The sequence below is a fragment of the Diadema setosum genome, chromosome 11 (assembly GCF_964275005.1).
Source record: "Diadema setosum chromosome 11, eeDiaSeto1, whole genome shotgun sequence".
Taxonomy (NCBI): Eukaryota; Metazoa; Echinodermata; class Echinoidea; order Diadematoida; family Diadematidae; genus Diadema; species Diadema setosum.
The window spans coordinates 38,230,013-38,257,886 of record NC_092695.1 but is presented as its reverse complement, the minus strand read 5'-3'; the positions used below and the strand labels follow the sequence as shown (position 1 = coordinate 38,257,886).

The 27,874-nt window shown below is 37.8% G+C and overlaps 2 protein-coding genes across 2 annotated transcripts in view; one reads left to right on the top strand and one right to left on the bottom strand.

The window, feature by feature from the left end:
- The window catches only part of LOC140235481 (glutamate receptor 2-like), a 28,792-nt gene extending 10,979 nt beyond the window's left edge, over positions 1 to 17,813 (top strand). The window contains exons 4-18 of the mRNA XM_072315509.1: positions 1,391 to 1,569; positions 2,123 to 2,176; positions 2,918 to 3,082; positions 4,169 to 4,357; positions 5,732 to 5,836; positions 6,608 to 6,724; positions 7,342 to 7,545; positions 8,175 to 8,390; positions 9,776 to 9,960; positions 10,453 to 10,651; positions 12,013 to 12,263; positions 13,690 to 13,801; positions 14,257 to 14,445; positions 16,008 to 16,133; positions 17,724 to 17,813. Of these exons, the coding sequence (XP_072171610.1) occupies positions 1,391 to 1,569; positions 2,123 to 2,176; positions 2,918 to 3,082; positions 4,169 to 4,357; positions 5,732 to 5,836; positions 6,608 to 6,724; positions 7,342 to 7,545; positions 8,175 to 8,390; positions 9,776 to 9,960; positions 10,453 to 10,651; positions 12,013 to 12,263; positions 13,690 to 13,801; positions 14,257 to 14,445; positions 16,008 to 16,133; positions 17,724 to 17,813 (2,381 nt within the window). The remainder of the gene's footprint in view (positions 1 to 1,390; positions 1,570 to 2,122; positions 2,177 to 2,917; positions 3,083 to 4,168; positions 4,358 to 5,731; positions 5,837 to 6,607; positions 6,725 to 7,341; positions 7,546 to 8,174; positions 8,391 to 9,775; positions 9,961 to 10,452; positions 10,652 to 12,012; positions 12,264 to 13,689; positions 13,802 to 14,256; positions 14,446 to 16,007; positions 16,134 to 17,723) is intronic.
- A 7,025-nt stretch (positions 17,814 to 24,838) lies between these two features.
- Positions 24,839 to 27,874, bottom strand: part of LOC140234635 (gamma-aminobutyric acid receptor subunit beta-3-like) — a 76,309-nt gene continuing 73,273 nt past the window's right edge. The window contains exons 8-9 of the mRNA XM_072314663.1: positions 26,260 to 26,516; positions 24,839 to 25,325 (exon numbers count right to left, since the gene is read on the bottom strand). Coding sequence (XP_072170764.1) covers positions 24,942 to 25,325; positions 26,260 to 26,516 — 641 coding nt within the window. The 3' untranslated portion in view covers positions 24,839 to 24,941. The remainder of the gene's footprint in view (positions 25,326 to 26,259; positions 26,517 to 27,874) is intronic.

Genomic DNA, 27,874 nt, shown 5'->3' with positions numbered 1-27,874 from the left:
TCGCGATATTTTCACGCTTATCGCACTTACATAATATACATACAAGTCTCTCATTGAGCCAGTAAAAAAAAAAACAAAAAAAAAAAACAAAAACAAAAACAAAAAAAAACTTCCTTCATTTCTGTCATGAAATTAATCGGAATAAGCTGTGTCTTCCCAATTACACTCTTGGAAAAGAGGTTGCAGTTACTATCAAATTCAGGGACACAAAAATATGATTTTGATTTTTTTTTTTCATACCAAAAAAGGTTGAGAGTTGGGATGTAATGATTAAGTGTTCATCGCCTCTTCCAAATAAGTGTATTCAGTGAAAACATAATAAACTTATATAATAATAAAATCATCATTTATTTGATTCAACACGGGAAGGTTCATTCTGTATGAGCTGTTTTATAATGTTTCCGTGCAAAAAAATCACAATTCAAAATTATAAATGAATAAAGCAAATCAAAATATAATCAAAATAAAAAAATATCTATATTTATAAAGCATAGTAAATGAAATACATTTCGCAATCATATATATACAAAGACATAATAATGCAATGCAAGTAAATTGAGTAGAAAATAAAATTAAAGGGAAAAATAAACAAAACGACGCTAAAACGGAATCTTATGTAAGCCTTTACACCCCCTACAAATGACAAAACAATGGAATTCGCGGGGCAAGTACAGGCACATGTGCACACACACACACACACACACACACACACACACAACCACACACCCAAAATATATTCATATGCATGAATCACACTTCCATCTATACGCTGTTGATTTCGCATAATACATACAGACACGCAAAATACACGTTCATTTCATTGGTGTGTTAATTATACACATATACACATAATACGTATGCAGATACCTATCAGACAAACGACATTCATCAATTGATTCCTTTATGTCACGTTTGTTAGTAATGCCCTTAAATCCATTTTTCCTTGAATACTAGATAACAGTGCGTTATTCCGAAAGTTCGTAATTCCGAAAATGAGTTTAAGAGTTTGTTATTCTGAAGGCTCGTTAATCAATGTTAGGGCCGAAAAACGAAATAAAGTTCGTAATTCTGACGGCTCGTTCACTGCCTTAATTTCATTTGCGGATAAACGAACCTTAGTCGGAATAATGCACCTCATTTCATTCCCGTACGAACGAAGCTTTGAAATAACGAACATCATTCGAATACTGTGTATGCTGCAACTTGGTCAAAGTGAATCTATAGGAAACGACATCTTATTACTAAAGCTAGACCAAACATTACCATGATGCGATTTATTTACTTACGTTGCGTCAATCATATTTATATAGTCATGTTAAGATAAGAAAAGTAATTGTCAGTAGATAGTATGACTCATGATTTATGACAGAGAATGTTTAATCCTACCCAGGGTTTCTCCGCTTGACCACCTTCCGTGACATGATCCGCCCACTCGGAGCTAAGATCATCCACCGACGCATTGACACCGTCCAGTCCGTCAACGAGACCTTGAATGAGATGAAGACGGTTGGCTACCATAGGCTCGTGTGTGACGCTGGCCTCAAGATTACGAGGACTGTTCTGAAACTGGTAGGTTTTTTTTTTTTTTTTTCTGACATATCCTCGTCACATAATGTCCATGCTGGTTGTAGTTACATCCTTTTAAATACTGAGCTTCCAACTTTATGAAGTCAGTATTTCATATCATAAAATAAATGAAATTAATTGGAATAAAACTGAAAGCGTAAATATCACCCATCATCACGAAATTCTGGTAAGGCATAGATTTCGTTCTGAATATTTTCTAATTTACCACATTCAAATCCTTTTACGCGTATATAACTCATCTCGCTATCATATTTGTGAGAATCTAACGCTACTGATATAATGCTTAAAATTATTTTTTCCATTAAATATATTTCTTTTGTGTTTGTAAGTTAAAACGTTACCACTATACAGCATGGTTATTTTATGAAACCGACCTCCCCTTGAATTCTTTAGATGACGTATGCCAAACTGTTCTCTCTCTCCCGCCATCTCTCCTGTCTTTTATTAATTTATTTTTCATTTATCTTCTTTTTTAAAATGTCATACTCGATAATTTCATTTGATTCACTCCCTTCTCTGTTTTTTGATACCAAAGGCTCTAGAACTGGAAATGGTCACCGCATCGTATCACATGATATTTCTCAACTTGGTAAGAACATTGATATCTACATGTGAGCATTTTTTTATCAATCTGGGCTAGATTACAGGAAACGTGCCATTTCGGTTGAGATACACAAATGCAATTTAGTCAAAATTGCGGGGTGTTTGTTGTTGTTTTTTTTTTATTAGGAGAACAATGTCCTGTTACTGTACAAAAGTAAAATGCGATACAAACAAAACAAAAATCTCAATTAAATTGTTACGTTTACAATAAATATTGATCATAAAGTCTTGTTAGTTCTTGAAAGCCATGTTTCTTCCACTCGTTTTCAAATTGATATATATTAATGTAAAGCTTTGTATGATAAATTCCGAAGCTTTCATGAATGTTTCTTTGTTTGTGTGTTTGTGTGTGTGTTTGGGGAGGGGGGGGGGATCAGAGACACCTGGAGGAGGATTATTATTTTTTTTTTTTTTTGATGATTCAACTAAACAAAATTAACATCCCAATTGTCTAATTTCAATCAATGCGTCTTCTATTAAAAGAAAATGATAATTGCAATAAACACGCAGTCGGACTCAAGAATTTTCAGCAACGTTTACATGAGCGCATTATCATCATATTACATAATATTCGATTTAAACGGCAGGATCATTCTTGTCACAGCTTTAATTATTCAACTTTAAAACTTGAACGTCATTTCGGAGGTGTATATGTGTTTGTGTGTACATATCAATATCCATAAATTGTCCTTGTGCCTGCCATTCTTTCGTCAACCCTAAAATAAAGGACTTAGATACCATCGATACCACTGATATGTCATTTGGCGGCATGAATATCACCGGCTTTGCGCTCATCACCAACAAGAGCGGCGACGCCTACCGGGACCTGTTCGGCGACTGGTCCAACAAGTTCCGCGATTCGCACTCGCTCCTGGCCGAGGCCGAAGTCGGGGTAAGGAAAATCTGTTTTTATTTTCTTTCTTCCTACTTCTCCTCCTCCCTGTAGTTCTTCTTCTTTTGATAAATGACAAAGCAATAACCAAACACAGAAATATGCCAACGAGCAAGCAGAAAAATACTCCTGATTGAATAAGTACATTCAATAAACAGCAAACAAGGTGTGATTGTACTCACCGAAAAAAAAGTAAGATGACTTCGAATTACCTTTTAAACTTACGACTGTAAGGATGCAATAAGACTGTCAAGTATGTACTGAAAATATGATTTATAAATAACCCAAAACGGCTGAATATTATCAGCCTCTTAATAATTGCAACAGATGCCACTCAACTGGTGAAGACAAACGTACCCGTTATACACACTGCATGGTCACACAACCATTAAGTACGCACAAATCGACACCTCTACAGACACACCACGAACCTGCTGACACTAAAAACGTGCACAGAATATCACACACATACACACCAATGGACGTGTGCATTTCTTCGACAAGTTGATTCTAAGTGCTTGGAAAATTTAGAAGAGACAAAACTTTGGGAAGAAGCCCCTTGAAAAAAAAAATAAAAAATCAAAACAAAACAAAACAAAAAAAGGAAAGAAATGGATCTATCAGAGGGCCTATACCGCACTATGATTAGACTTAATCATATTAATTTTGAACATGCCGTGTTCGTCATCATGAAACGCACTTTGTTTTGCTTAAAAGAGTTTGCAGTTTCATCTTGTGTTAGTGAGTTAAACTAGAGGGTCAAAGGGAGAAAATAAGGGATTAATGAAGACAAGAGAAGAAGTTGGCAGATTAAGAAAACATATGGTATAAAGCTCATAGGTATTAAAACAATTTTAATCATTAAGAAGTTTCGAACAGTCGCCCAGTACGAGCCATCTATCTATCATATCTATGTATTTATCTATCTATCTATCTAATGTTTTTATGCAAATGTTTCCTGTTAATAGAATTTCTTTCGACAGTATGAGGTGATACTTTCTTACGATCTCTGCTATCTATACTGTTATATCTATCTATCTAATATTATGATACAATTAATGTTGCCTATCAATATACTTTCGACAGTATGAGGCGATACTTGCTTACGATCTCTGCAATGTGGTCATCCAGGCGGCACGGCGCATGCGCGAGAATGGTGAAATGGTGTGGCAGCAGCAGGGTTCGCAGGCTCGCAGGAGGACGTGTTTCCCTAGTGACCAGAGTCGTTTTTACTCGTCTGCCATTGGCCCGAAGTTTTTGACCTACATCAAGTCGGTACGGTATCCTTGTCACGTTGGTTCCTTGTCTTATATTGACAAGTGTTTAAGGCATTTCTTTCCAGGTTGAAAATCTGAGCTGCTTTGTTCTTCATGCTACCAGCGCATTTGAAATTGCGTGAACTGAAAGAAACAACTAAAAGTTGCAATTGATTGACAAACTACCCTACCATTGATGTAAAAAAATTAATTTCATCAATTTGAAATAAAAGTTTAGATTATTCCCAGAACGTAAATAGCGTTAAAACTAAAGCACTTCGAATTCGGTTAACAGTAGTATTGTCCACGAATGCATTCATAATTACACCTGTTCATCCTTGGCAGTTTCTTCGTCATTTTCATATCATTTTACAGCTCAATTGGCAGATATTAACGAATTGTCAAAATTCAGCAACAGATTTGTAGCCCACGGACCATTTTTTTTCTCTTTCAGCTAAAACACATTTTGTTTTATATTTCTTGACTCCTATCTACCTTTATGACGCATGTTCACACGATGAGATACGCAGTCATGCACACTAATGTTCTTGAAGAGCATAATGGTATTTGCTGTTGTTACTCAAGCGAAAGAGAGTGGGTGTTTGTGCGTGTGCAATTCAAATTACAACACACTTGGGGTGTTTTGTGTAACGTCGTTTATGCTGGAAGACATACGTTTACTGACGTTCTCAACGATTAGCTCTAAGGTTGTCTATGTGGTGTCTGGAAAGCTGCTCTCCCTCTCTCCTTCTGTCACTCCTACCTTCTTCTTCTCCTTCTTCTCTTTCACACTCACTCTTTTTCTCTCCCATTCGCACACACACACACACACACACACATACGCGTCTATGTCGGAAAACGAGGGCCTGTTTTACCACATAACCGAGGACCTGTGTGTCAGTAGGACTCTTGTCAACCGAGGACTCATTCGTATATTACCATCCAACCGAGGACTTATTACAATAATGCTAATCGAGGACCTACAAACATGTACCCCTTCATGCAAAAGCATGCAAAAGCAGACTGTTTGGAATGGTCTGCATGCGTACCGAGGACGTCCTCGGTTCTCTGTGTGTCCTCAGTTTAAATGTAAAGTTCGAATGTGTGTCCTCGTTTTACACCATGGGTAAGTGGGTAAGTTACCTTACCATGGGTAAGGTAAACACACAGACACAGACATACACAGACACACACACAAACAAAGACTAACATCCATGTATTCATAAGTGCTTAATGCATGATTTTTGAGCCATTTCAAGATTGATAATGAACTCGATGTCACTGTGAACGTGATAAGAAGCTTGTTTCCACGCTGATTACGTGTAAAGCGATAGCAAGCTAGAATCATAATGTCTCCTCTTAAATCCTATTTTCAAATCACATTTTTTGTTAGACCGCGGTGAACATCCTGAGTGGCCGGATTCAGTTTGACGATAAGGGAGCGAGAATGAACTACTCACTTCAGATCCTGGGACTACAGGGTGGGCGAATCGAGCAGGTAAAAAAAAAAAGATAAGGAAACAATGAAACATAGAATATCAAACGAAAATATGTTTGTTTATTATCACAGTTATTATATTCATATAACTTTAAAATATTTCATGTATACCTAGATCATTAAGGCTCGACACGATCATCTTTGTTTGCTGTTCCGACATCATTTCTGGTGGTCCCCGGCTCACCGGACCACCGGTAATTATTATTATATTATATCATATTATATCATATTATATTATATCATAATCGTCTAATTATATTATATTATATTGTATTATATTATATTATATTATATTATACTATATTATATTATGTTACATTATATCATATTATATCATATTACATTGTATTATATCATATTATATTATATCATATTATGCCACATTAATGACTTAAAGGCACAATGACTCTGGTTTCAAGAGCGCACTGTCGAATATTGTGATGATCGACAATCTAATGGGCTCTCTTTTCTAGAGGTCCAATAGTCGTTGTTGACTCCCTGTACAGCTGTATACCGAACCAGCAGAGAACAGCGGCCGAATCAAGAGACGGACTGGGAATGGCGTCATTGTGACATTTTTAGACATAATCACCTTACAAATCGGTTTTGGGAATATTGGGACGTTCGTAAGATACCAAATGCACCAAGCGTCGAAATATCCAACAGCGCCCTCATGGAACCCGGGTACGTGTGCCTTTAATAATCAATTTATACTGTGATCAACCAAGCTGTGTAGGTATGTTTGTCTTTGATTATTTCCGCCCTCTTCAGGTTGGCACTTGGTCTCAGAAGGAAACACCCAAGATATCTTTTTTCGATAGCGGCACCCACGGTCGTCTGAAGAGCGCTGACTTTACCAACCGGACTTTCGTCGTTACATCAATTCTGGTGATGAATCTTCCTTAAATTCTCTTTTCTTCCCTATTCCTATCTCTGACTCTCATTTTTCTCTCTTTCATTTCATTTTGCACACACACACACAATCACAAACACATACTCCACGCACTCGCGTGTATGTATGCTTGGATGTACAATGTCATGTGTTACAATGACAGCCGGTTGCCGTCTACCTGATGAGATGATATCTTTGAACAGCTTTCTAAAAAAAGTAAGAAAATCTGAATATCAGAACAAGAAAACAAAATGATTTGGTTGAAAAAGAAATACAGAAGAAAAGTTGTCAAAAATCGAAAGCTTGATTTTTCAAGTACCACTTTTTATTGATACTTAATATCGTGTCACATGGAATCACTCATAGGAGGGCACCATTCAATCAAGCAATAAAGATTAACTAAGATGACAGCCTTGTTTCAACTTAAATCAGTTTTATTTATTCTGATTTTTTTTCTTTTTTTTTTTAGATTATACGCTTTGTAATGGTATGAAATATGTATATCTATTTGTACTGATTCACCTAAATGCTCAGGTTATCATTACAACTAATGTACTTGTTGAAAAGCAAAAATTAAATCAAAGGAATCAACTTAACATATTTTGAAATACAGGAAGATCCGTTTCTGATGTTGAAGGAAAACGCCGATGAACTGAAAGGAAATGACCGTTACGAGGGATACTGCGTCGATCTCTTGAAACATATCGTCACAAAGTTCCCCTTTAAGTTCCGGATCGAATTGGTGAAGGACAAACAATACGGCACCATCCAGAAGAACGGCAAATGGAACGGAATGATCGGCGAACTCATGTACGGGGTAGGTCTATAGTTTTGCCTCATCCCTTGCGACTACCTCCTTGACCCCCCCCCCCCCCCCACACACACACACACACACACACGCACACGATGCATTATTCATTTGTATGCCCTAAAATGAAACCTTGATTACACTTGAGGGCAAATCTGTACGCATTTATCATAGAACTGCCGCTAACTTTAGGAGTCGTATCATATTAATGGATATTTTTCTGAACTCTACATCGGTTGGAATCCTGCTAGGTGCATACATCCATGAACAACAGATAAGCACTTACAATCTTCTCATGACCAAAGTTTCCCTAGCTATGCAAGGGTGAAGATGATTGCAGGACCCTCTAGTAGAGCAGTGTAAACGTCGAAGGGAACTATCCTAGGTGTACGGAGTCATTATTTCAATTAATTGAAGTATAATATCCTTTCTCAGCGGAAGACATATTTATGTCAAAGAGTCGATTTTGACGTTTGCGTCATGGACAAACTATGTCCTTTGACCATCCGAGTCAAACACATGAAAATCAGCACTCTTGGTCTTTACAAAACACGAAAACCAAAAAGACCAGAGCCTTTTATATCCAATTTTTATCTCCTTTGTTGTATGTGTGTTTGTTTTTCTGTATTTCCCCCAAGAGCGCGGATATCGCGGTCGCTCCGCTCACCATAAATACGGACCGGGAGCGCGTGGTAGCCTTCACCAAGCCATACATGAGCTTTGGTATCAGCATCATGGTGAAGAAGCCTCGGGAAGAGAAGCCGTCGAGTTTCTCCTTCTTCCATCCGCTATCTTACGAGATCTGGATATGTCTTGCTCTGGCTACCTGTGGCGTCAGCATCATCATGTTCCAGGTGGGAGAGATAGATAGTTAGATAAATAGATAGATAGATAGATAGATAGATAGATAGATAGATAGATGAATAAATAAATAGATAAATAAACAGATGGATAGACAGATAGATAGGTAGAGAGATATGTAGATGGATAGATAGATAGATAGTTGGAGAGAAAGAGAGAGAAAAGGGTGAGGAAAAGAGATCGAGGGAGATTTGAGAGATTCAAATTGTGAGAGAAAGTATCTAGAAGGAAAGATAAGAGAAATCCGTTGAATATTCACCTGCAGAATTGGAGGGCTTTCGCAACTCTATTATGTTGCTCCATGCATATCGCAAGCTCTTCTTTTTAGCTTCCCCTAAATTTTCGACATTACCATGCATCTAGGCTTTAGAATTTATTGTGTGTTCATGTTATATTTGGATATGTGTAGAATATGAATATTTTTGACATTTTTGTACACTTATAACGTTTGTGAAAAAAATGAAAATAATAAATGCATTGATATGATGATATTATGTGCAACAGTAACAACTCTACAGCCGATTAAATCCGATGGTGTCTAGGCGGACAGGGAGATATACACGGCATTCTAACACTTCAAGGAATGATTTTCTTTTCTCATTGCAAAATCGACTGTCGAGTGTGGTTTTGGTTATATAGTGCCGGAGGTTGACCAACATCGTGTATCCCTAAAGAAAACAAATTAACTTTAGCGGTAATGAGCGAAGCCGTTAATATAGGGAAGCTACAGAAGGAAAATTGTACAGAAAACAGAATTAAATCGTGACTAAATGAATACTGTGGTTAGACATATTGCTGAGATAAATTACCCAAGTGGATATTATCGCCTCAACATAACAAAGCTTGTTGGGCTATCGTTGCTATGGGCATGATGGGTGTTTCCGATGTTAGACTCCATCTTTCTAATGCAAGGATTGTTTTTTTTTTCTAATGTATCAGAAGGATCAGAAGGATAATGATAATAAACATTATTGGTAATGAACATTTATACAGATTACTATGCCAATGTATACAAAAGTGATGGGATTTACCAACACGTCTGGACGGCACAGAGATAAGTGATGGTGTGTTTGTTTTTTGTGTGAGTTTAAACATTTTGTGTAAGTTGTGCTCTTGAAAAAAAAAGTAAGAAAAGCTTTCAAGACCAATACATTATATCTTCAAACTAGATAGACGTAAATATGGCATAGATACGTGGTATGATAACAACACATCCTTTGTTTCGCACGCAAGACATTACTGATGTCTTCCACACTTCGCTCTCTACTGTTGGTTGGTACTAGAGAGCAGTGACAGATCCAACAAGAATGACACAGAGTAAATTTGAAGACTGATTACTGAGTATTATGAGTGTGCCAATTTCAAATTTCCTCTAAAGGTGTGTCGGTTTAGTACGACGGAGTGGCGGATCGACACCGACAACGGCGCGGAAGAAAAGCCAACAACTAGCCAAATACCCGGGGCGAGCAGGGGCGCCAAATGGACGAACGACTTTGGTATCGTCAACAGCTGCTGGTTTGCTCTTGGCGCCCTCATGCAGCAAGGAAGCGACATTCTCCCGCGGTAAGTTATTAATGACGTCCGAGTTTATGACTTGCTATGAATTTATATCTTTATGATTTTATGAATTTTCTTGATTCATTCATTTCTGATGTGATGTCTTTGTATTTTCAGTAGGGGTTTATGAACCGTTTGTGACATTGCTAATTTTGTACGGGGCACATTTTACCCGCTTAGATTCTAAGAGTAAGCGTCTGCGTCGGTTACCCCATTTAGTGTCAGGTACTTTGGGCAGAGTGTGTGCACTGAATGCTTTGGCGTTTCTGAGGAGGAAGAAGAAGAAGAAATATGAAGTTAGAAATATAAAGGAAATCAGGGCATGAAGCAGCACATGTACTTTGATCCCATTCACCATCCACTCTTCCTGTTCCAGTTCCTACGATCACGGTGTGCAGAGGTGGCTAATAGAACCTAAGACTCGCCAGCACATTAAGAATAGATTGTTCTCACTCTACTATTGTTGTTGATGTTGTTGTTTTGGTTTTGCTATTAAAGGTCAGTGTCGGGTCGCATCATGGGAGCCATCTGGTGGTTCTTCACCCTAATCATTATCTCGTCCTACACGGCCAACTTGGCCGCCTTCCTCACCACCCAAAGCATGAAGACAGTCATCAAGTCCGCCGAAGACTTGGCCGCACAGACCAAGATCCAGTATGGTGTCCACGGCAGCGGCTCTACCATGGATTTCTTCAAGGTTAGCACAATATTCATCGTGTGTGTGTGTGTGTGTGTGTGTGTGTGCGTGTGCGTGCGTATGTATTTGTTTGTGTGTGTTTTGTTGTTGTAGTTGTTGCTTTTATTTTGACGGAAGGCATACCCACGTCATCCTTCTCAGTCACATCTTGACCGATTGCCAGAATGCGCATGCGCAGACGAGAGTCTTTCAGACCAACAATTAAAAGGAGACAAAGAAGGGAGAGTAGACACAAAGAAGTGGACAGATAGAGATGTAAAAAAAAAAAAAAGAAGTGGAGCGGTAAAAAAGAATGAAAGTAATCCACATGATTGAAGGAAAAACGAAAGAATACAGGTGAAGGAGAGATGCTGACATTTGCAGAAGAAAAGAAAAAGGGAAAAGAGGAGATAAATGAGAAGGTGTAATGACAAACAGGTAGAAGAAGAATTGAAAAGAAATCATCAGAAAGGAAGAGAAGAAAGAAGAAGGGATACGTGAAAAAGAAGAACTGTTTAAACAATGTACGGCGACCTTGATTTCACTGATTTGCTGCATAAAAAAAAAAAAAAACATGGGGCAGTTATCTATATCCACACCCACGAACTTGTATTTGTGATGAGTTATATTTCCCTACATACATACCCGTTACTTGTCATTTATGAAATAGATGGTGCTATACATTGTACATCGGATGACGGAAGTCGTAAAATTCTCTTACTGTTCATAGATAAATTTGGATACACCATAACAGGAATTTGGCATTTTGTTTTTGTAGTGACCTACGCTTTACAAGCTCTGCGTTTCTGTAGATTATTATTTTCCATCAAATTATTTATTTACTTTTTTTGTTACCATTGCAAAGTATGCATTGCTTATATTCATTCGTTCATATAGATGGCAATAGTACTACTACTACTACTGCTACTAATGATGATGATGATGATAATCTTGATAATAATCATGACAATAATAATGATAACAATAATGAGGATAACAATAATATGTTATTTTATTGTATAGAGACTTTATGATCTGCATTGCTTACAAATTGTTAACAATATATTATGATTTTTTAATGAATACCGGTACTCTGTATTTTTATTACTTTTCTGTTGGATAAAAAATAAAAAGCTCAATTAATTGAATTGAATTGAATAAAGTCGGCAGAAAATAATAATTTGATAACCATCCAATTCGGTACTGACGTCTTAAATCCCCGCCGAAGAACTAAACACTGAGGATAAAATTGCCTTGCCTGTCGGCACATCTGCTACCATAAGTGAACTCGAACCACTACTACGAGTCCTTAGATTTCTGAACAGAACCACAACGGGGTCCTTTGTCACTTTAAACTGCACTTTTGTCTCAATCTCATGCAGAACTCAAACGTGCCACTATACCGCAAGATGTGGCACTTCATGAAGAACACCGAACCGTCGCCACTAGCAAAGGACACGGAAGATGGCGTGCGGCGGGTCCGTGAGAGCGACGGGAAATACGCCTACCTCCTGGAGTCCAAGATGAACGAGTATGTGAGCACCAGAGCGCCGTGTGACACCATGGCCGTAGGCGACCCGCTGGGAACAAGCAGCTACGGCATCGGGGTGTCCAAGCACCTCGTCGACCTCAAGTAATGGTCTTTGTTTGTGTGCATGCATGTTTGGTGTCTTGTCGGGGAAAGGGGACGGGTGAGCCTCATACCTCTGCATTTTGAAAGCACAACCTACGCACACGCGTGCATGAATGCATAACTTAACCTGCAACCCACGCACACACCCGCTTGTATACGCACGTACACGAATTCCATTAATCACACTTAATAATTATACACAAACGCGCATACAGACAAACACCCCCCCCCCAAAAAAAAAAAAAAAACATAATGCACGAGAGATATGTATGGGGTGTCTGTAACTATGGCAATGTGTCAGTCGTGATTCTTTGTGAATACCTGCCGCGACATTTTAAGTTGTAGATTCGTATAAAAGTTGATACATGGCAGATCTGGGTCCCGGACGCAATGTGTTGACCTTGTTGGTTTGGTGGAAACTCCAAGGAATTTTTAATCAATTTTAAGGGATCCAATGTTACACAAGGTGGAATGAAATTGGCATTCTGAAACTTTGCATTTGTTTTTTTCGATCTCGATTATGATCGACAAGGACATCAGTTGCAAGAAAATGACAGGTTCACACATTTTCCACCAGAAACTTTCAAACTTACTCGAGTAAAATCTTTCTTCTTTGTGCCCAATCATAGTACCGAATAAGTGACTTGCTGTTGTAATAAAAAGATACAGTTGATGTGTGTGTGTGTGTGTGTGTGTGTGTGTGTTTGTGCGTGTTTGTGCGTGTTTGTCTTATTTTCCATCTAAGATGGCTGCTGGGGATAGCCCATATTCAGCTACACTAAGCTGGTTTTCCATGGGGTCCAGGTGGATGCAAGGCGGGATCACTTCACCGGGTTATTCACCCTGCTCTTTGAAATGAATAAATGAAGCGGGATCTTTTACGTGCATGAGATGTGACTCTCTCACGCACGGGACCTCCTTTATTTTTTATGTCCTATCCGAGGGACAGAGTGTTATTGCCTCTCGCTAGAGGGGATGGTATGATTGTCACATGACATTCCTCAGTGAGAGTCGGGAATTGAACCCGGGTCCTTTGGATCTGGAGGCAGACACGCTGCCGACTTAGCTGGATCACCGCCCTTTAATAACAATGATGATGGTGATGATGATGACAATAGTGATGACGGTGATGACGATGAAGTAGATGATGATGATAATTATAACAACAACAATAGTGATAATAACATACTAATAAAAAAAAAAAGGTGCTCAAGGAGTTCACAGCAATGTGTATAAGGAGCAGAGGCTGATGGTGTTTACAGTTATAACTTGTTCATTTTTAACAAAGAGTATTTTTGTCAAGATGTGTGTTTTTAGATATTCCTACAGTGTTACTGCAGTTATTTGACTTCCTGTGATCCAAACGCGTGAATCACAGTATTGCTAATGTAACGCTCTTATACCGCCTCCACCTGTCCACCTACAGAAAGCAGCTCACTGTCGCCATCTTGAAGCTACGCGAAGAGGAAGTACTAAGTGACCTGGAAGATGAATACTGGGAAGGCAGGACCCAGTGTCCCATTATTAGCCTAGACACGGTGAGTAGTCTCAAATCAGCCGTCTAGGTTTAATAACTACAGGGCTTGATCGCGTTCGGGATGACAACTCCTAACACATTTTGACATACTAGATCCTTTACGGATGAGAGTTGTCTATGTACTCTATCTACCTACCTGCCCACATATGATTTCTTCTTTTTTTTTCTGGCTAGTTCTTTTGATGCCCATTTTATTTTCAGTAGCATTTAAACAGAAGAAACTATGTAAACCTAAGTATATTATGTCTGTCTGTGTATATACAGACAGACATAATATACTTAGGTTTACATAGTTTATTCTGTTTAAATGCTACTGAAAATAAAATGGGCATCAAAAGAACTAGCCAGAAAAAAAAGAAGAAATCATGAACTTAATACAATCGTTGGATTCGTATTTATGTTATGCAACTAATTAAGGTGATTTTGTCGTTGGTTTTGTCACACCTGTCCATGTAGGAACGCACGAGGGCGCTAAATCTCGAGAAGCTGGCCGGCGTCTTCTACATCCTGCTCGGTGGGACGGCGGTGGCTGTACTGGTGTCCATCGTGGAGCTCATGTATCGCTCAAAGTCGCTTTCCTGTGGATTCCTCCATACGTTCGGCTGCAGAAGATTGTGCCGCAACATGCGGGCCGTACTGGCTCATGTAAGCCATTTTATCTTCTTCCATTTTTTTTTAATTGAACTGAATTGAAGTGGTTTATTGATGAAAAAAACAAAACAAAACATACACAGTAAAACATAGCAGCCAACAGGTTGAATTCTGTTTATAATTCACAATAATTAAGAATTACACTGAATTTTACATTGAAAACTTTGAGGTCTAGGTATAAAAAAGTGATAAATATGGACTTAAATCGTATGTTAAAAATAAAGGTGTAATTAATATGTTAAAAGTTAAGATATACAAAAAACATGGGAAATGGATTTGGCTTCTGACTTCCTTTTGATGTTTGACAGCAAAATATATTCATTCTCATTGAAATATGGAAAAAAAAGTAAAAAAAAAAATCATTAACTTCATCCTGACACTTCCTATTCTGCATTATTTGTGTAACAACAAAGAAATGATTATCAAGTAATATTTTAGTCATTTTATATAAAGAGAAGACTCCTATGTTCTAGTGCGCTGAAAACAACTTGGAAGTAATTGTGTTGATGATGATACTGAGAATACTAATATCGATAACAATGATAATGATAAGTGAGTCATAAACATCATTTTGCAACAAGTCCATCATTTATATTTTCTTTTGCAAACCAGCCAGGCATGCAATGGGATAAAGGTCGCCGATTCGTAATTACTTCCAAACATCTATAAAACTACCACTTATTTTGAAAAATCATGTTACGCGCCAATTCTAGTAGCTAGGCAAACACCAGTCATCTCGCATATATCCCTGGAGTGAAATCTCTCTACAGAACATGTTTCCTTTTTTCGTAGAGCAGTTTGTTACAGTGTGTGAAAATGAAATAATATGACACATAATATTTCATTTAATGTCCCCTTTATACAGTATATATATATTATATATTATACGACAAGGAGCTACTATACGAAAAGGAGCTACTATCATCGTATGTAAACAAAATACATGTACCATCAAACTGTGTCTGTAAAAGTATCCCCCAACCTGACAATACTTGTTCCAAAAAAGGTAATGTTGTCACTGTTGGAGATTGTCACACAAGCTAATTGAATCAGTCATTACATTTTCTCCTCAGATGAACGCTACAAATTTGACAAACGCCCTCTATCACCAGATGGTATGAACACTGTTGATATCCATAGAAATGAAAAGTCCTTCTGCTGAGATGGTTTGTCAATTCATAATATAGATATACTTTAGCCAGTTTATAAGGTCATCTTACTTCTCTGATGTTATGGTATTATAATTTTGACAATTATCTGTCCTTTTTCACCGTAAAATTGATACGAAAGCAGCATAAAAACACAATATTATGTGTTTTTTTTCATTGTGTTGAATCCCGTGAAAATACTTTGAGAAAGCATTTCAGCGTGGGGAAACATGGACGAGAAGAACAAGAAGAAAGAAGAGAAATAGAGTCATGACCTCACCATATCCCATCTTTTCTGTGCGTTTCACCTCCCTCTTCCCAACCCCCACCGCCATCCTTTCACTCGCCCTTCCTGGCCCCATGACCGCCTCATCTTCTTGTTTTCTATCGAATCGGGGTGTCGCCTAGGAAAGGCTGATGGCGTCCCTTCGTCGACTCAGTACACCGGGCCGGAAGTCCGCCTCAGACGTCGCGTCGGAGACAACGGAGGAAGTGTCAACCCCCGCCACCACGCAGAAGTCCCTCCTGCCTTCAGTAAGCTTGGCGCACCGGTAGTCTATCCTCATCAAACCGTTTGCATGCCCCTTTAAAGGGATGGAATATAGTTTGGGTTGAGATAGGGGATTCAAATTGTAACTTTTTTTTGCGAGATAAGTATAAATCACTCATGAAATATTATTGAGCATACCAATACTAAAAGGCATTCAAAAATTATTTGATGAAAATTGGTTTTGAAATGGCTGAGATATCCAAAAACAAAGTAAGATAAAGTGGTCCCAATAAAAGGTGGGCACCATCTTTTATTAGGACATCTTTGTTTTTAGATATCTCAGCAATTTCAAAATCAATTTTCATCGAATAAACTTTGAATTTCTCTTACAATAACGCTATGACGATAGGGGACAGATAATCGTTTGTCTCGCGAAGAAAATCGTAGGTGAGGTGAACGACATTTCGCTCGCTACTGCTGAGCTTCGTATGGTTAAAAAAAGAATTCTTCACAAGAATTGATATGCTCTTTAGTATTTCATAAGAGGTTTCTCATTATCTCACAAAAAAGTTGGAAACCCAAAGTCCCATCTCAATCAAATCTTTACCATCCCTTTAAACCATAGCTCATGTGTGCACCATTTTCAATCGTCAAACAGTGCAACATCTGCAAATAGTCTGATCTTTGTTTTTGAGAGGGAAATTCACTGTTCGTAAAAATGCACCTTAAAATCTAACGTAAATTCTTTCTATTATTTGACAGTACAGTAGAATTGAACCAACAAAACAGTTTATATTACTAAATGCGTTTTAACTGGACTAAAGATATGACAGAAAAATTGTAAATCTATCACGTCTTTGCAAAACAGTGATATTGCCCGCAGTTATTTTTGCAAATTGAACAAGTTAGTGACGTCTCGACTCACAACTTTTGGATGGTTTCATAGAATGACTCTAAAACAGCCTTTTCGTCTTTAATTATTAGGATATTAAGTATTTTTTGTCATTACTATGATTGTAACTCTTATTTCCTTTTAATAGTTGCCACTGTTGTATTATTTTCTTACACTATCTGCACCATTTAATATGAAGGATGGAAGCGATTTGTATGCAAATGAATAGAAGTCTTTTGAGACTATGACGTCATCATCTCATCTGACTACACTATGCCTTGTGGATATGGCCGATGTCATTAGCCGAAAACATTGGAAATGTCAAAACTCCCTAAGTTTCCTATCCTTGGTCCCATTGTGATAAAACTTTCACTGTTATTATCTGTGTCAAAGTCAACTTTAACAAAGATGGATTTAGATATTGTATCTACTTTGATTTAGTTCTCGTTATTTGAAAAGACGTGTTCATGTGGAATGAAAATTCTTTACATTTGAGTCTAGAGGATAGGATTCGATGGCTATGTATAATCATTATAGTTTAATGCATCATAAGGTAGCCACTATCAGCAAACCTTACATTATCTATCGCTACTGTCGTTATACAACAACTTCTGTAGTCATTATCATGATTATGATTTTACTATCAAAATTGTCAACATTGCATTTGTTGTTGTTGTTCCCATTCTCACTCCTTTCATTATGTTCTATTATGCTTGTTTGCATACTGGCTTTCTAATCTCAGATCGACTCTGACGAGGGACATGTGAATACCGCCCTCTGTAAGAAGAAATCGGGCAGCCAGGCAAGTGCGGTGACGCACACCGACGTGTGAAAGACCACTGTACTGTTAGTACCGTACAGGCAGTGCAGCCATGAACTGCTCCGGAAAAAAAAAAAAAGTAAACAAGCAAAACAAAGAAATAAATACATATGCATATGTATGTATATTATGAGTACACCTCAGATCAAAATGTTTGCGGTGAGTACCATAGCAACTTGTGATTGTATATCTGATTATTACGATCACGTGCGTGCAATAAGCCAGTTCGTTATTAGCTCATGTGCATAATTCCCAAAGTGATCTTACCCTTTTTTGCTTGGACACTTCACTGGTTTTAAAAGCGATGTAATGCATTAGCTTGCCTTACGTGTTAATTCATAGGATTCATGTTTCTACAAAGAATTTGCATGGACGAGGTGACCAGAATAGTCCGTCAATTAACATTTTGGGCAGCATGAATTACATAGTTTTGCATTGGATGCGTTAACGTTTTTTGTATCATTATTGTCAAATATAACTGAACTAGGCTTTTTACGATGAACACTTTATTGCTGCCAGTTGGATGTGCATAGGCAAACGCAATATGCAAGGACTACATGAACAATCGTTACATCACAGATGCTTATCTCAATAAATTTAAAGACCAACATGCCTGTTATCATAAATGACCCTTTTCTGGTCATGTGCAACGTACAAAAAGTGGAATTACGAATTGGCTCATTCATACTGTCCTATTATCGGCAATCTATGTAATTGTCCACTATGTCAATGTATTAGGATGGTAACAGGTGGAGGCAGGTCTCGAAGAAGAAGTCTGGTTGAGTGGTGGCAGTCTCTTTGACAGAGGCAAGGCCACCAAATCATTCGTATCTGATTGATATCTTACTCATTCATTTATTCATATCATTTATTCACGGTATCAACATCATCCAGGGTTTTCACTTAGTCCGTGCAATAAAACTCTCTTCTATTTTTGTTTTTGTTTTTGTAAAGAGATTGGACTACAACTGATTGACAAATTGCCCTATATCAACGCGCTGTCAATCAGTTGCAATGAAAACCTCTCGACGTAAGAATTTCATGAATTTGAGATTGTACTATATTAATTTCATTACGATGATTACCATGTTTGTTAGCGCGTTTTTTTAAAATGTCAACACGATACTGTGAACCACTCAACCATAAATGATAATTGAATTGAACTGAATGACATTGATTTTAAAGCCACTGAATGCCTATTTTAATAGCTAAAACTTGCCGGCAGACAACGATGACATGTCCAAAGATACTGCCAACTTGAAGTTATTGACCTCGTGTTCTACATTATCTCTGTTCTTTATTCGTTGCTTTGCCGAAATCTGAATATACATGAACTGAAATTTAGTTCATTAGGGAAAATTATTATTTCAAGATGACAAATAAATTTGCATTCAATTTTTTTTTTCTGATTAGGGTATGTAACACACACAAAAAAAATTCAAGTGCGTTTGATGTGCTCTGGTCATCGTTGTACATTTTTCAATAGTGCTACAAAATGTAACAATATGTCACAATTTGATGTATTGCTTTTGTAATTTGTTTGGATGGTCTAGTGTTATAGTAAACGAAAAAAGGATATTCAGAAGAAAGGTGTTGCGGATATTGAGAACTTACAAGTTTTCTCAGCACACTTACGTATGATAGGAATCCCCTTTCCTCCGTCATGAGTAACATGCTTTGTTTAAATACACCGTAGAACCTTTTGCCCCTCATGCAATTCACTCTTGACAACCATAATATACTGCAAATCAGCCAGCTAATCATTCCATAGTCACACAATCAGAGTCATGTAGAAGATGATGAAATAAGAACTCCGAACACTGATGTAAGTTTGATAAGAAAACAATTCATTTCATATCATTATCTCTTAATTCACAAGCATATTTATTGTAAAATTTGTACACAGTATATCAATAAGTTGTTTTGAATATCGCATGTAATCTATAAAGAATATACACATCATGTAAATGTATATGGTTGTAACCGTAAACATACGCGATGAAATGGATAATTATGAAGAAAAAAAGAACTGTATGTCATTAATAAAATCTTGTCGAGAAGGCAAGACGAAAAACATATTTCTACAGATTTTCCAAGGAAGTGTGTGTCTTGCATCAGTAGCATAGTTGTATCTCACATACAGAAATGTGTAATGGTTATGAGGCGTAATTGTGTGTATCGCGTTGTTCAGTTCTAATTATGTTGCTCAGCCATGCACCACCAGACATAGACGAGTTGTTACTTTAAAACGATTTTCATGATTCTTAGTCTCTAAATAGTTATTCATAGTTTACATGTTCGTCTTACCATGATTACAATATTCAATTGCCATGGTTTAAAATGTATGCTTCGAATCGAAGAAAGATGTGGGATATTCGGGACATACTTCACTAGATTAAGTGTCGTGACTACAGCCCAAAGAAATGCGTCCCTGTTATAATTCAACATTGAAGAAACTAAAAATGAAACACTGTTGGCTTTTTAAGCTGTATGATGTGGGTTTGTTTTATATCATCGTGATCATGCATAAATTAAGAGCACAATGTGGAAAAAAAAACCACCTTTTAATGTCAATTATGTACAGGAATGGGACAATCTAACCAACGAAAAGTAACTGACTTTTCGGAGTCATACATCCTAAAAGTTTTTAGCAGCACTTTTTTTCCATCATCCCGAAAGGGAACATTTATATGCCTTCTGACGTACAGACTTCGTACGCAGTTCGTTGTTGGGATTGGGGACTGAGTAGTGTTTCTAGAGACATTGGTGGGTAATATCATACAAAAGCAATGAGACAATCGGAAACCGTACTTTGGTCTTGTTTCGAAACAAGACTTTGTATGGTCCCTCATCACAATGCCGTCATGAAGTCGCAGACACCATAGGCAGTGTCGGGTGATGTTCGTTATTCCGAAACACAGACATTTCCTATACATGGCTGTTGTTCTTTAATGCGAAAATTAAATTGGATTTGTAAATCCAAAGGTTCGGTAATCCGAAAGTAAAATAAGGTATGCTAATTTCAAAAATGAAATAAAATTCATAAATCCGAAAATGGAAAGAATGTGCGAACTAACGAACCTTCCAAATGACGAACCTTATTTCAGTATTTCGTTTTCGGATTAAAGAAACCTCCGGAATAACGAACTCTCAGATTAAAAAAAGAAATGTTTCATTTTCAGATGAACGAGTATTTGGAATAACGATCTATAATCATAGCAGGTAGAACTGAACGAACATAAGTGAGTTATTACATATGAATAAAGTGATGACAAATATCTATTCACAAATCAAAATTGGGCATCTTGATCACCTCTTATCCGAATCTCAGGGTTTGTCGATGTATGAACATTTGATCTTGTTTCTTTTAACCGTAGTAATTGCCTTACACTTTCCTCTTAAAAATATTTAGATCTTAAAAACTCAATCACCTGCATACTTGCCTTAATAGCCTATATCATCAAGTATATAGTATTGATCTTTTGGACTGTTTCATGTCCAATATGCCAAATAGTTTTCGATATAAAGTAAGATAATGAAGACCATCGTATTGTTTGGAGTTTGGAGACTGTGCCTAGCAATGATATTGAAATGAGACAATGACAGTGAAAGCAACAGCGGTAGAGTATAACCAGAAACAGTCCTATAGAGTAAACCAATGTTGATAAAAGGCAATGATGATGATGATAATAAGAGATTGATACTACACATAGTTACTCTGATAACAATGGAAGTGATTACAGTGAAATTATCATCACGATAAGAGCAAATGAAATGAGATAAAGAGAAGGGGCTCTGTTAGTAAATAAAGTTCAAGCAAGTTATAACAAAAAAAAAAAATCACACCGATTCGGACTAAATCTTCCATCCTTCCAAAAATAGCCTAACATCAAGATGACACTGTTGAGTCATCTGAAAGTCTGTCGACTGAACTGACGACGATCCTTCCAATCATGGGTTTTTCACAACAAACAATTCAAATATGGTTAAATGCTGTTGCGATATATAGCTGCAAGGGGTAAGAAGGACACCTTTTATTTGACATGATTATTTTCTGTTTCTGTTCTTAAGTTTTACACGATGTCAGAGTTGAACTTTGTGTAACACTAGGACGAGTTTAATTCAATATCTGTTTTTTGGTTTTTTATTTATCTATTTACTTTTTTTTTTGCAAGAGCGTGGTCATGAGGAATGGTAATAGACCGATTTGAAATAAGCGGAACTAAATAATAATATCCCCGGTGGATTTTTTTTTCATAGAAGAGGGTGGGGAACAGTTATCACCATATGTATTTTGGATCACCCTATGTTTCCCAATCGGCCATTTTGATTCAAGTATTCAAGTCTGGATGTACCCAAATTTTAGAATCACAATGATGTGAGCTGAACTCTTAAATAGTATAAACAAACAAACAAACAAACAAACCTGCAAGTGCGCACACATACACATATAAGAAATATGAAAACTACTTAGAAATCCAGTATGATTAGTGCTTGGGAATCTTATATCAAAACAACAAGAAAACGGCAATACATTCCCAGCACTGCGACAGTCAGCCGTAGGCAGGACGAGTTGACAACTATCAGCGGGACTTTGGTTGACAATCCAAGCCTTAGTATACGAGTTGATATGAATTGTTGAATACAGTGTATAGGTATGTATATAAATTTTCTCGATATCTAAGTAAATCCAATCATGAACCGCTGATTCATCTGCTAACGAAAGCTAGGAAATATTGCCCCATGGCATTTCTTTTTTAACATCCCATCCCCTTCAATCGACTAAAGTGTATTGATTTTTTTCCCCCCGCAGAACATATGTGTCAACGCACGACATTTTGGAAAATAGGATAAGAGGAAAAGACCCAATCCGATTAATGCTGTCAAAATGCGTCAACTTGAAGAGTGCCGACAAATTCTCACAGAAGTTTTACTCGAAGGCAATTGAACGGAAAACACGCTGATGAAATTAAAACGCTTAAAGTCCACGTTTGCTTCGCCGAGATTTCGGCGCGATGGGCTCGGATTGGTAAGATCACTAATGTACTTAGTGGTTGGTTCTGAATCATTTCTTCAGAGACAGGCATAAACTTAATATGAATTTTAGAGACAAGATTTCTCAGGCTGTGTGTGTGCGTCCTAGTTAGTTTGTTTGTTTGTTTTGCAATGGGCATTACGTTATGATTTTCGATTACGTTTTGTGCATCATTTAAAGAAATTGGGCTGCGGACTTTAAAGCGAAGACAAGGGAAAGATCAACAAGAACACATTTTCGTTAAAGATAAGCCTACTAATTTTCCTTTTACGTTTTCTCCTACTGCGCAGGATTGCTTTGAGGGAAATAGATAAAAAAGTAACAAAATACGTTAAAGACACGGGGGGGGGGATGAGCCTGACAATATCGATTTTTAATCTTTTTTTAAGTGGTGGGATAGGTGTCACGAAAGCTATAGTCTCTTAACTTGATAGTCATAATATGTATCTTTAATACAGTAACATTTTCAGAATGATTAGAGAGACACAAACATGATGGATCAAACCCGTGTGCTTTTTGAACAAAACAAAAGGAAGCATCCATTTATAGGAGAAAGTAAAATGTCTCAAAAAGTGCTAAATGAAATACAATTATGCGTTCCGTCAAACAGAAATGTCTTTACCTTATCTCGACATAACTTGTTCACACTGAACGATTTTATTTATTTTTTTAAATCTGTGATACGATGACTTTCAAAAGTTGAGAAAAATGTATCTTCGCTACAGATATCTGTGATAAAAATGTCCGTCATGTCCATGTGACCGACGCTTTAATTCCAATCCCGCTGCATATAATAACAAAATTACAAACACCATCAGCAGAGGAGATGAACGTTATAATTCAACGAGGCGTTGAAATATAACTGAATTTACGCAGTGGGATTTTAATAGTAGTACATTACTCATGAATTATACTCGTTGATGTACTGGTATTTCACTGATTACATTTGAAGGTGCGGATGAATGAAAATAATACACTTGTCCAATCTTGCATCGTCCAAGAATATAACAATTCTCCCCAACTACGCTACTTGGTGATCATTCGATTCATAGTTGGTTTAACCGCTTCCAGGTTAGCAGTAAAGCCCGAATTCACAAACTGTCAGTCATTTTGAACACGCGTTTAGGCCTCACTTTCATGGGATATTGAACGCGTAACCTGTCAAACACACTTCGGGTTATAATCGTTCGCTGATTAGATTTAAAATTTCGTTGTCATAAATAATCTATAACTTACAATGAATGACACATTCAAAAGTCTGGCTTGATCCTGTAAAGTACCGACCAATGCATATAAAAACAATTGTAGTTGGTAAGACATGATCAAATATATCATAATATATTCCAGTACAATATGTATCATTGTTTTGTTTTGTTTTTGTCAAAAACACACCTGTTCACTTCCGTTCTATTTTTGTCAAACAAATGACATCATAATGAGATTAGAAGTAGGAATAATCGTCTGTATATTATCATCACAGCATGGTTACACTCGCTGTACGTCGTACATCGGTATTCGTGCATCGATCGTTATTGCGCATAAGTGATTCGAAGACGTTTATCCATGTGGAATCTGATAAGCAGAGTTGAATCTCACGTGTGGCTATATATGAAGTAGTTTTGATACATTTACAATGTATATATTTTTGCATTGATATATCGAGTATATCCAGTTCTATTCCCAACACGCACACACATAATTATGTATACAAACATATAGACTTTATCTCTCTTTCTCTCTTTCTCTTTCTCTATATCTTTCATAGTCATACACACAAACACTCATCACACATTCCTCACGATACCAAACAAGAACAAAAAAATATGTTTTCTTTGTTCCTGCTCTCATCATAAACGCTCCATTATAAAATGTCACGTCTTTGCTATAATCTGACCGGCAAAAAATACAAAAGAAAAAAAAATCAAATTCCCAGACTATGGCGTTTAGGTAACTTTTTTTTTTAATATAAAACAAAATGAAACTACGTTTACTTGTCTCTATGTTATGATATTGTGATTAGTATGTCTTTTCTATAAGCTAAAATAAAGAACACTACATAATGCATGGCATTTAAGTACGATAATATTGTAGCAAGTATTTGATAACTATTCATGGGGATTTTTATTCCTCAAAACGTACAGATAGCCTACCCAGTATAATACGTTAAAAAGTAAAAAGCCACTTGGAAATATGATGCGCGCCACTCGGTCCACGGTGTTCACATCTTGAATCTTCGGCAGGACTCGGAGTCTCTTCGGCTTCTTTTTCCGCCGCCGAAGGTTCGGATGCACATTCGAGTAGCGACCGTACGAGTTGTTGTTGCGCTGACTGTGCGAATTGGAACGATGCTGGGGCCGGTATGTGAGCGACGTGCGCCGATGTCCGCGTATGTCTCTCTCACTGCCGTTGATGGCGTCCATTCCGATGCTGTTCTTCACTTCGTCGTCGATGTCGTCCTCCGAGTCGAGCTGCGAGAGCCGGAGCGCCACCTGGGGGTTAAATTGTAACTGTGAAAATCAAAGGAAGATAATGAAAGAGAGTACGAATAAACACAATGAGCCTCCCTGGAGACACACACACACACACACACACGCTCACACACGCATGCTTATTTTTTTTCCTTCTCTATCCAAGAATCACGTGACAGGTAAAAATACTCCTCTCTCTCAGTATCCCCTCTTTCTCTTTCCACTTACTCTCCATTGATACACACGCAAACACAAAATAACACACAACATTAGTGTACATGCTTGCAAGAAGCTAACAAACAAACGTACACAACAGCAAAGTTCTATTTTTTTAATGGTGCAGTTGTTGTTGTTGTTTCTTTCCAGACAGCCTGTCATCTTGTCTGATATCTTTATCCCCGCTCTTGAAAGAAAATGGGGAGGGGGAGAGTGCATCCAACGAAATCCAATTACTTTGGCTTAGTGTGAATTGGATGAATCAGATCATGTTGGAGGTTTCTTACTGAATTTAGCAGTATGACTGAATTTGTAGAACACGTTGCGCGTTTCGTTAATCGCCATCCCCCGAATGCAGATGACTAAGAGCATTACCATCCAGTGCACTTTTGATGGAACCAGAGGTAGCATGACCAAAAATTTGACCTATCTAGTTCATTCTAACCAACCTGCACCATCTTTTTAAGTACCACTGCCGCGCATGCGCAAACGTCAACAGAATCTCGCTAATGTGAATCACCGAATGAAAGTGTATAGGATGTAAGCCTGAAAATCAACGGTGTCCCCCACCTCCATACTGGAGCTGCTGTTGTCAGCCTATGACGTTGTGAATCATAGTTCTAATCCCAAGTTTTTGACGCAACAACAACAACAGCGGCAGCAGAAACAGTAACAAAATCAACGAGAAAGGAAGAGAAAACATCAACTAATTAGTACGGCCATGATTTAGTTCAAATACCTGGCCGTATCGCACATCGGACTGCTGTTTGCTGCTGGGCGGCGGTCGATGGTTCTTGATACCGTGCGCCTCCTTCACCTTCTTCTTCTGCTCCGACCAGTAGTTGAAGTTGACGATGGCGTACTCGACCAGGGCGGCGAAGACGAAGGAGTAGCATGTGATGACGTAGATGTCGATGGATTTGACGTAAGAGATGCGCGGAAGTGACTGGCGGACACTGGTGCTTATCGTTGTCATTGTGAGCACGGTGGTAATTCCTGCAGGAGAGAGAGGTTAGGTCGCGGATGTAGAGAAGAGGCAAAATAGTCGTTAATTCTTAACAAGATGGAAACCCCCGTGGCTAGGATTTTTCGACATAAATTGCCTTTCTCTCGCTCTCTCTTTTTTTTTTTCTTAAAGAAAGGAAAAGATAACGGAAGTAGATCCTTGCCGTTAAAATCAGCCATTACCCCCCCCCCCCCCAACACACGCACCCAAACACTCACCATGCTCACGTCAGGATCTTACTTGATTTTGTACTGTGGCTGAGCGGGTTACCCTCTTGACTTTGTCTTGCGTTTGAATCCCATCAAGTGCTACGTAGGCCTACTTGGAAAAGATGTTTCTACCCACCATGTCCCTGTCGACCTAGGTGTATAAATGGCTGTACCTGGCAACACTAAGATAATTATATGATAACAGACGTCCACCCTCTAAATGAAATGACTGATACATTAAAATGATAAGGACGATGATGATGATGATAATAATAATAATAATAATAATAATAATAATAATAATGATGATAATAATAATAATAATAATAATAATAATAAATGGTAATAACATTACTACTATTATTGCTACTAATGATCATAACAATATCGATAACACAATAATTGAACTCGGTATTGGAAAATAATCATTAGGACAGTTGATCTTTAATGATTGTTCAAATATTTGACTTTGAGACATTTTTGTTGATTTTGTCAGTTTGACTGTGGCTGACACTGTTGAATCGTGCGGTGTGATCTCAGAAGAGAGAGATGCTATTGTAAACAGGAGACACGTTGAGTTTTTGATGACGAACTTTCTGGAGAAAAATCGAATTGCCGATGGCCAGTGAAACGGGTGTTTCGCACATGTCTTGGCGAGAATTTTCCTCCCAATTTCGAACGCTGATCTCTCATGCGGAGAAGCAACTTAAGTAAACCAGAGGCGAATCTTCTCGTGTAATCACGACACATAAATATCGTTATGTTTGGGTGGCTTAACTTGTCTTCAAATAGAGAAGAAAGAAATCAGAAGGGGGTGGGGAGGCGTGAGAATAAGATGGGGAAAATGTAAAACCCTCAATAGCTCATCCCCCCTCAGGGTCTACTTATTTCCTTTTCAACATTGCTTCAATTTCCCGTCCAAGAATTGAACAGGTGCGTGAAGAAATGGTTCATACACCGCGCCACCAATACCAATAGACACACAACCCCACCCCACCCCTTACTCCATGATCCCGTAGTCAACCTTTCAAGACCTGTAAGGTTTGCCCTTGCCCTTCATCCTAAATTCTTATAATCCCATCGAGGCGACAAGGGAGATTTTAAACATAATCAAGACAGATCAACCACGACATGGTGTT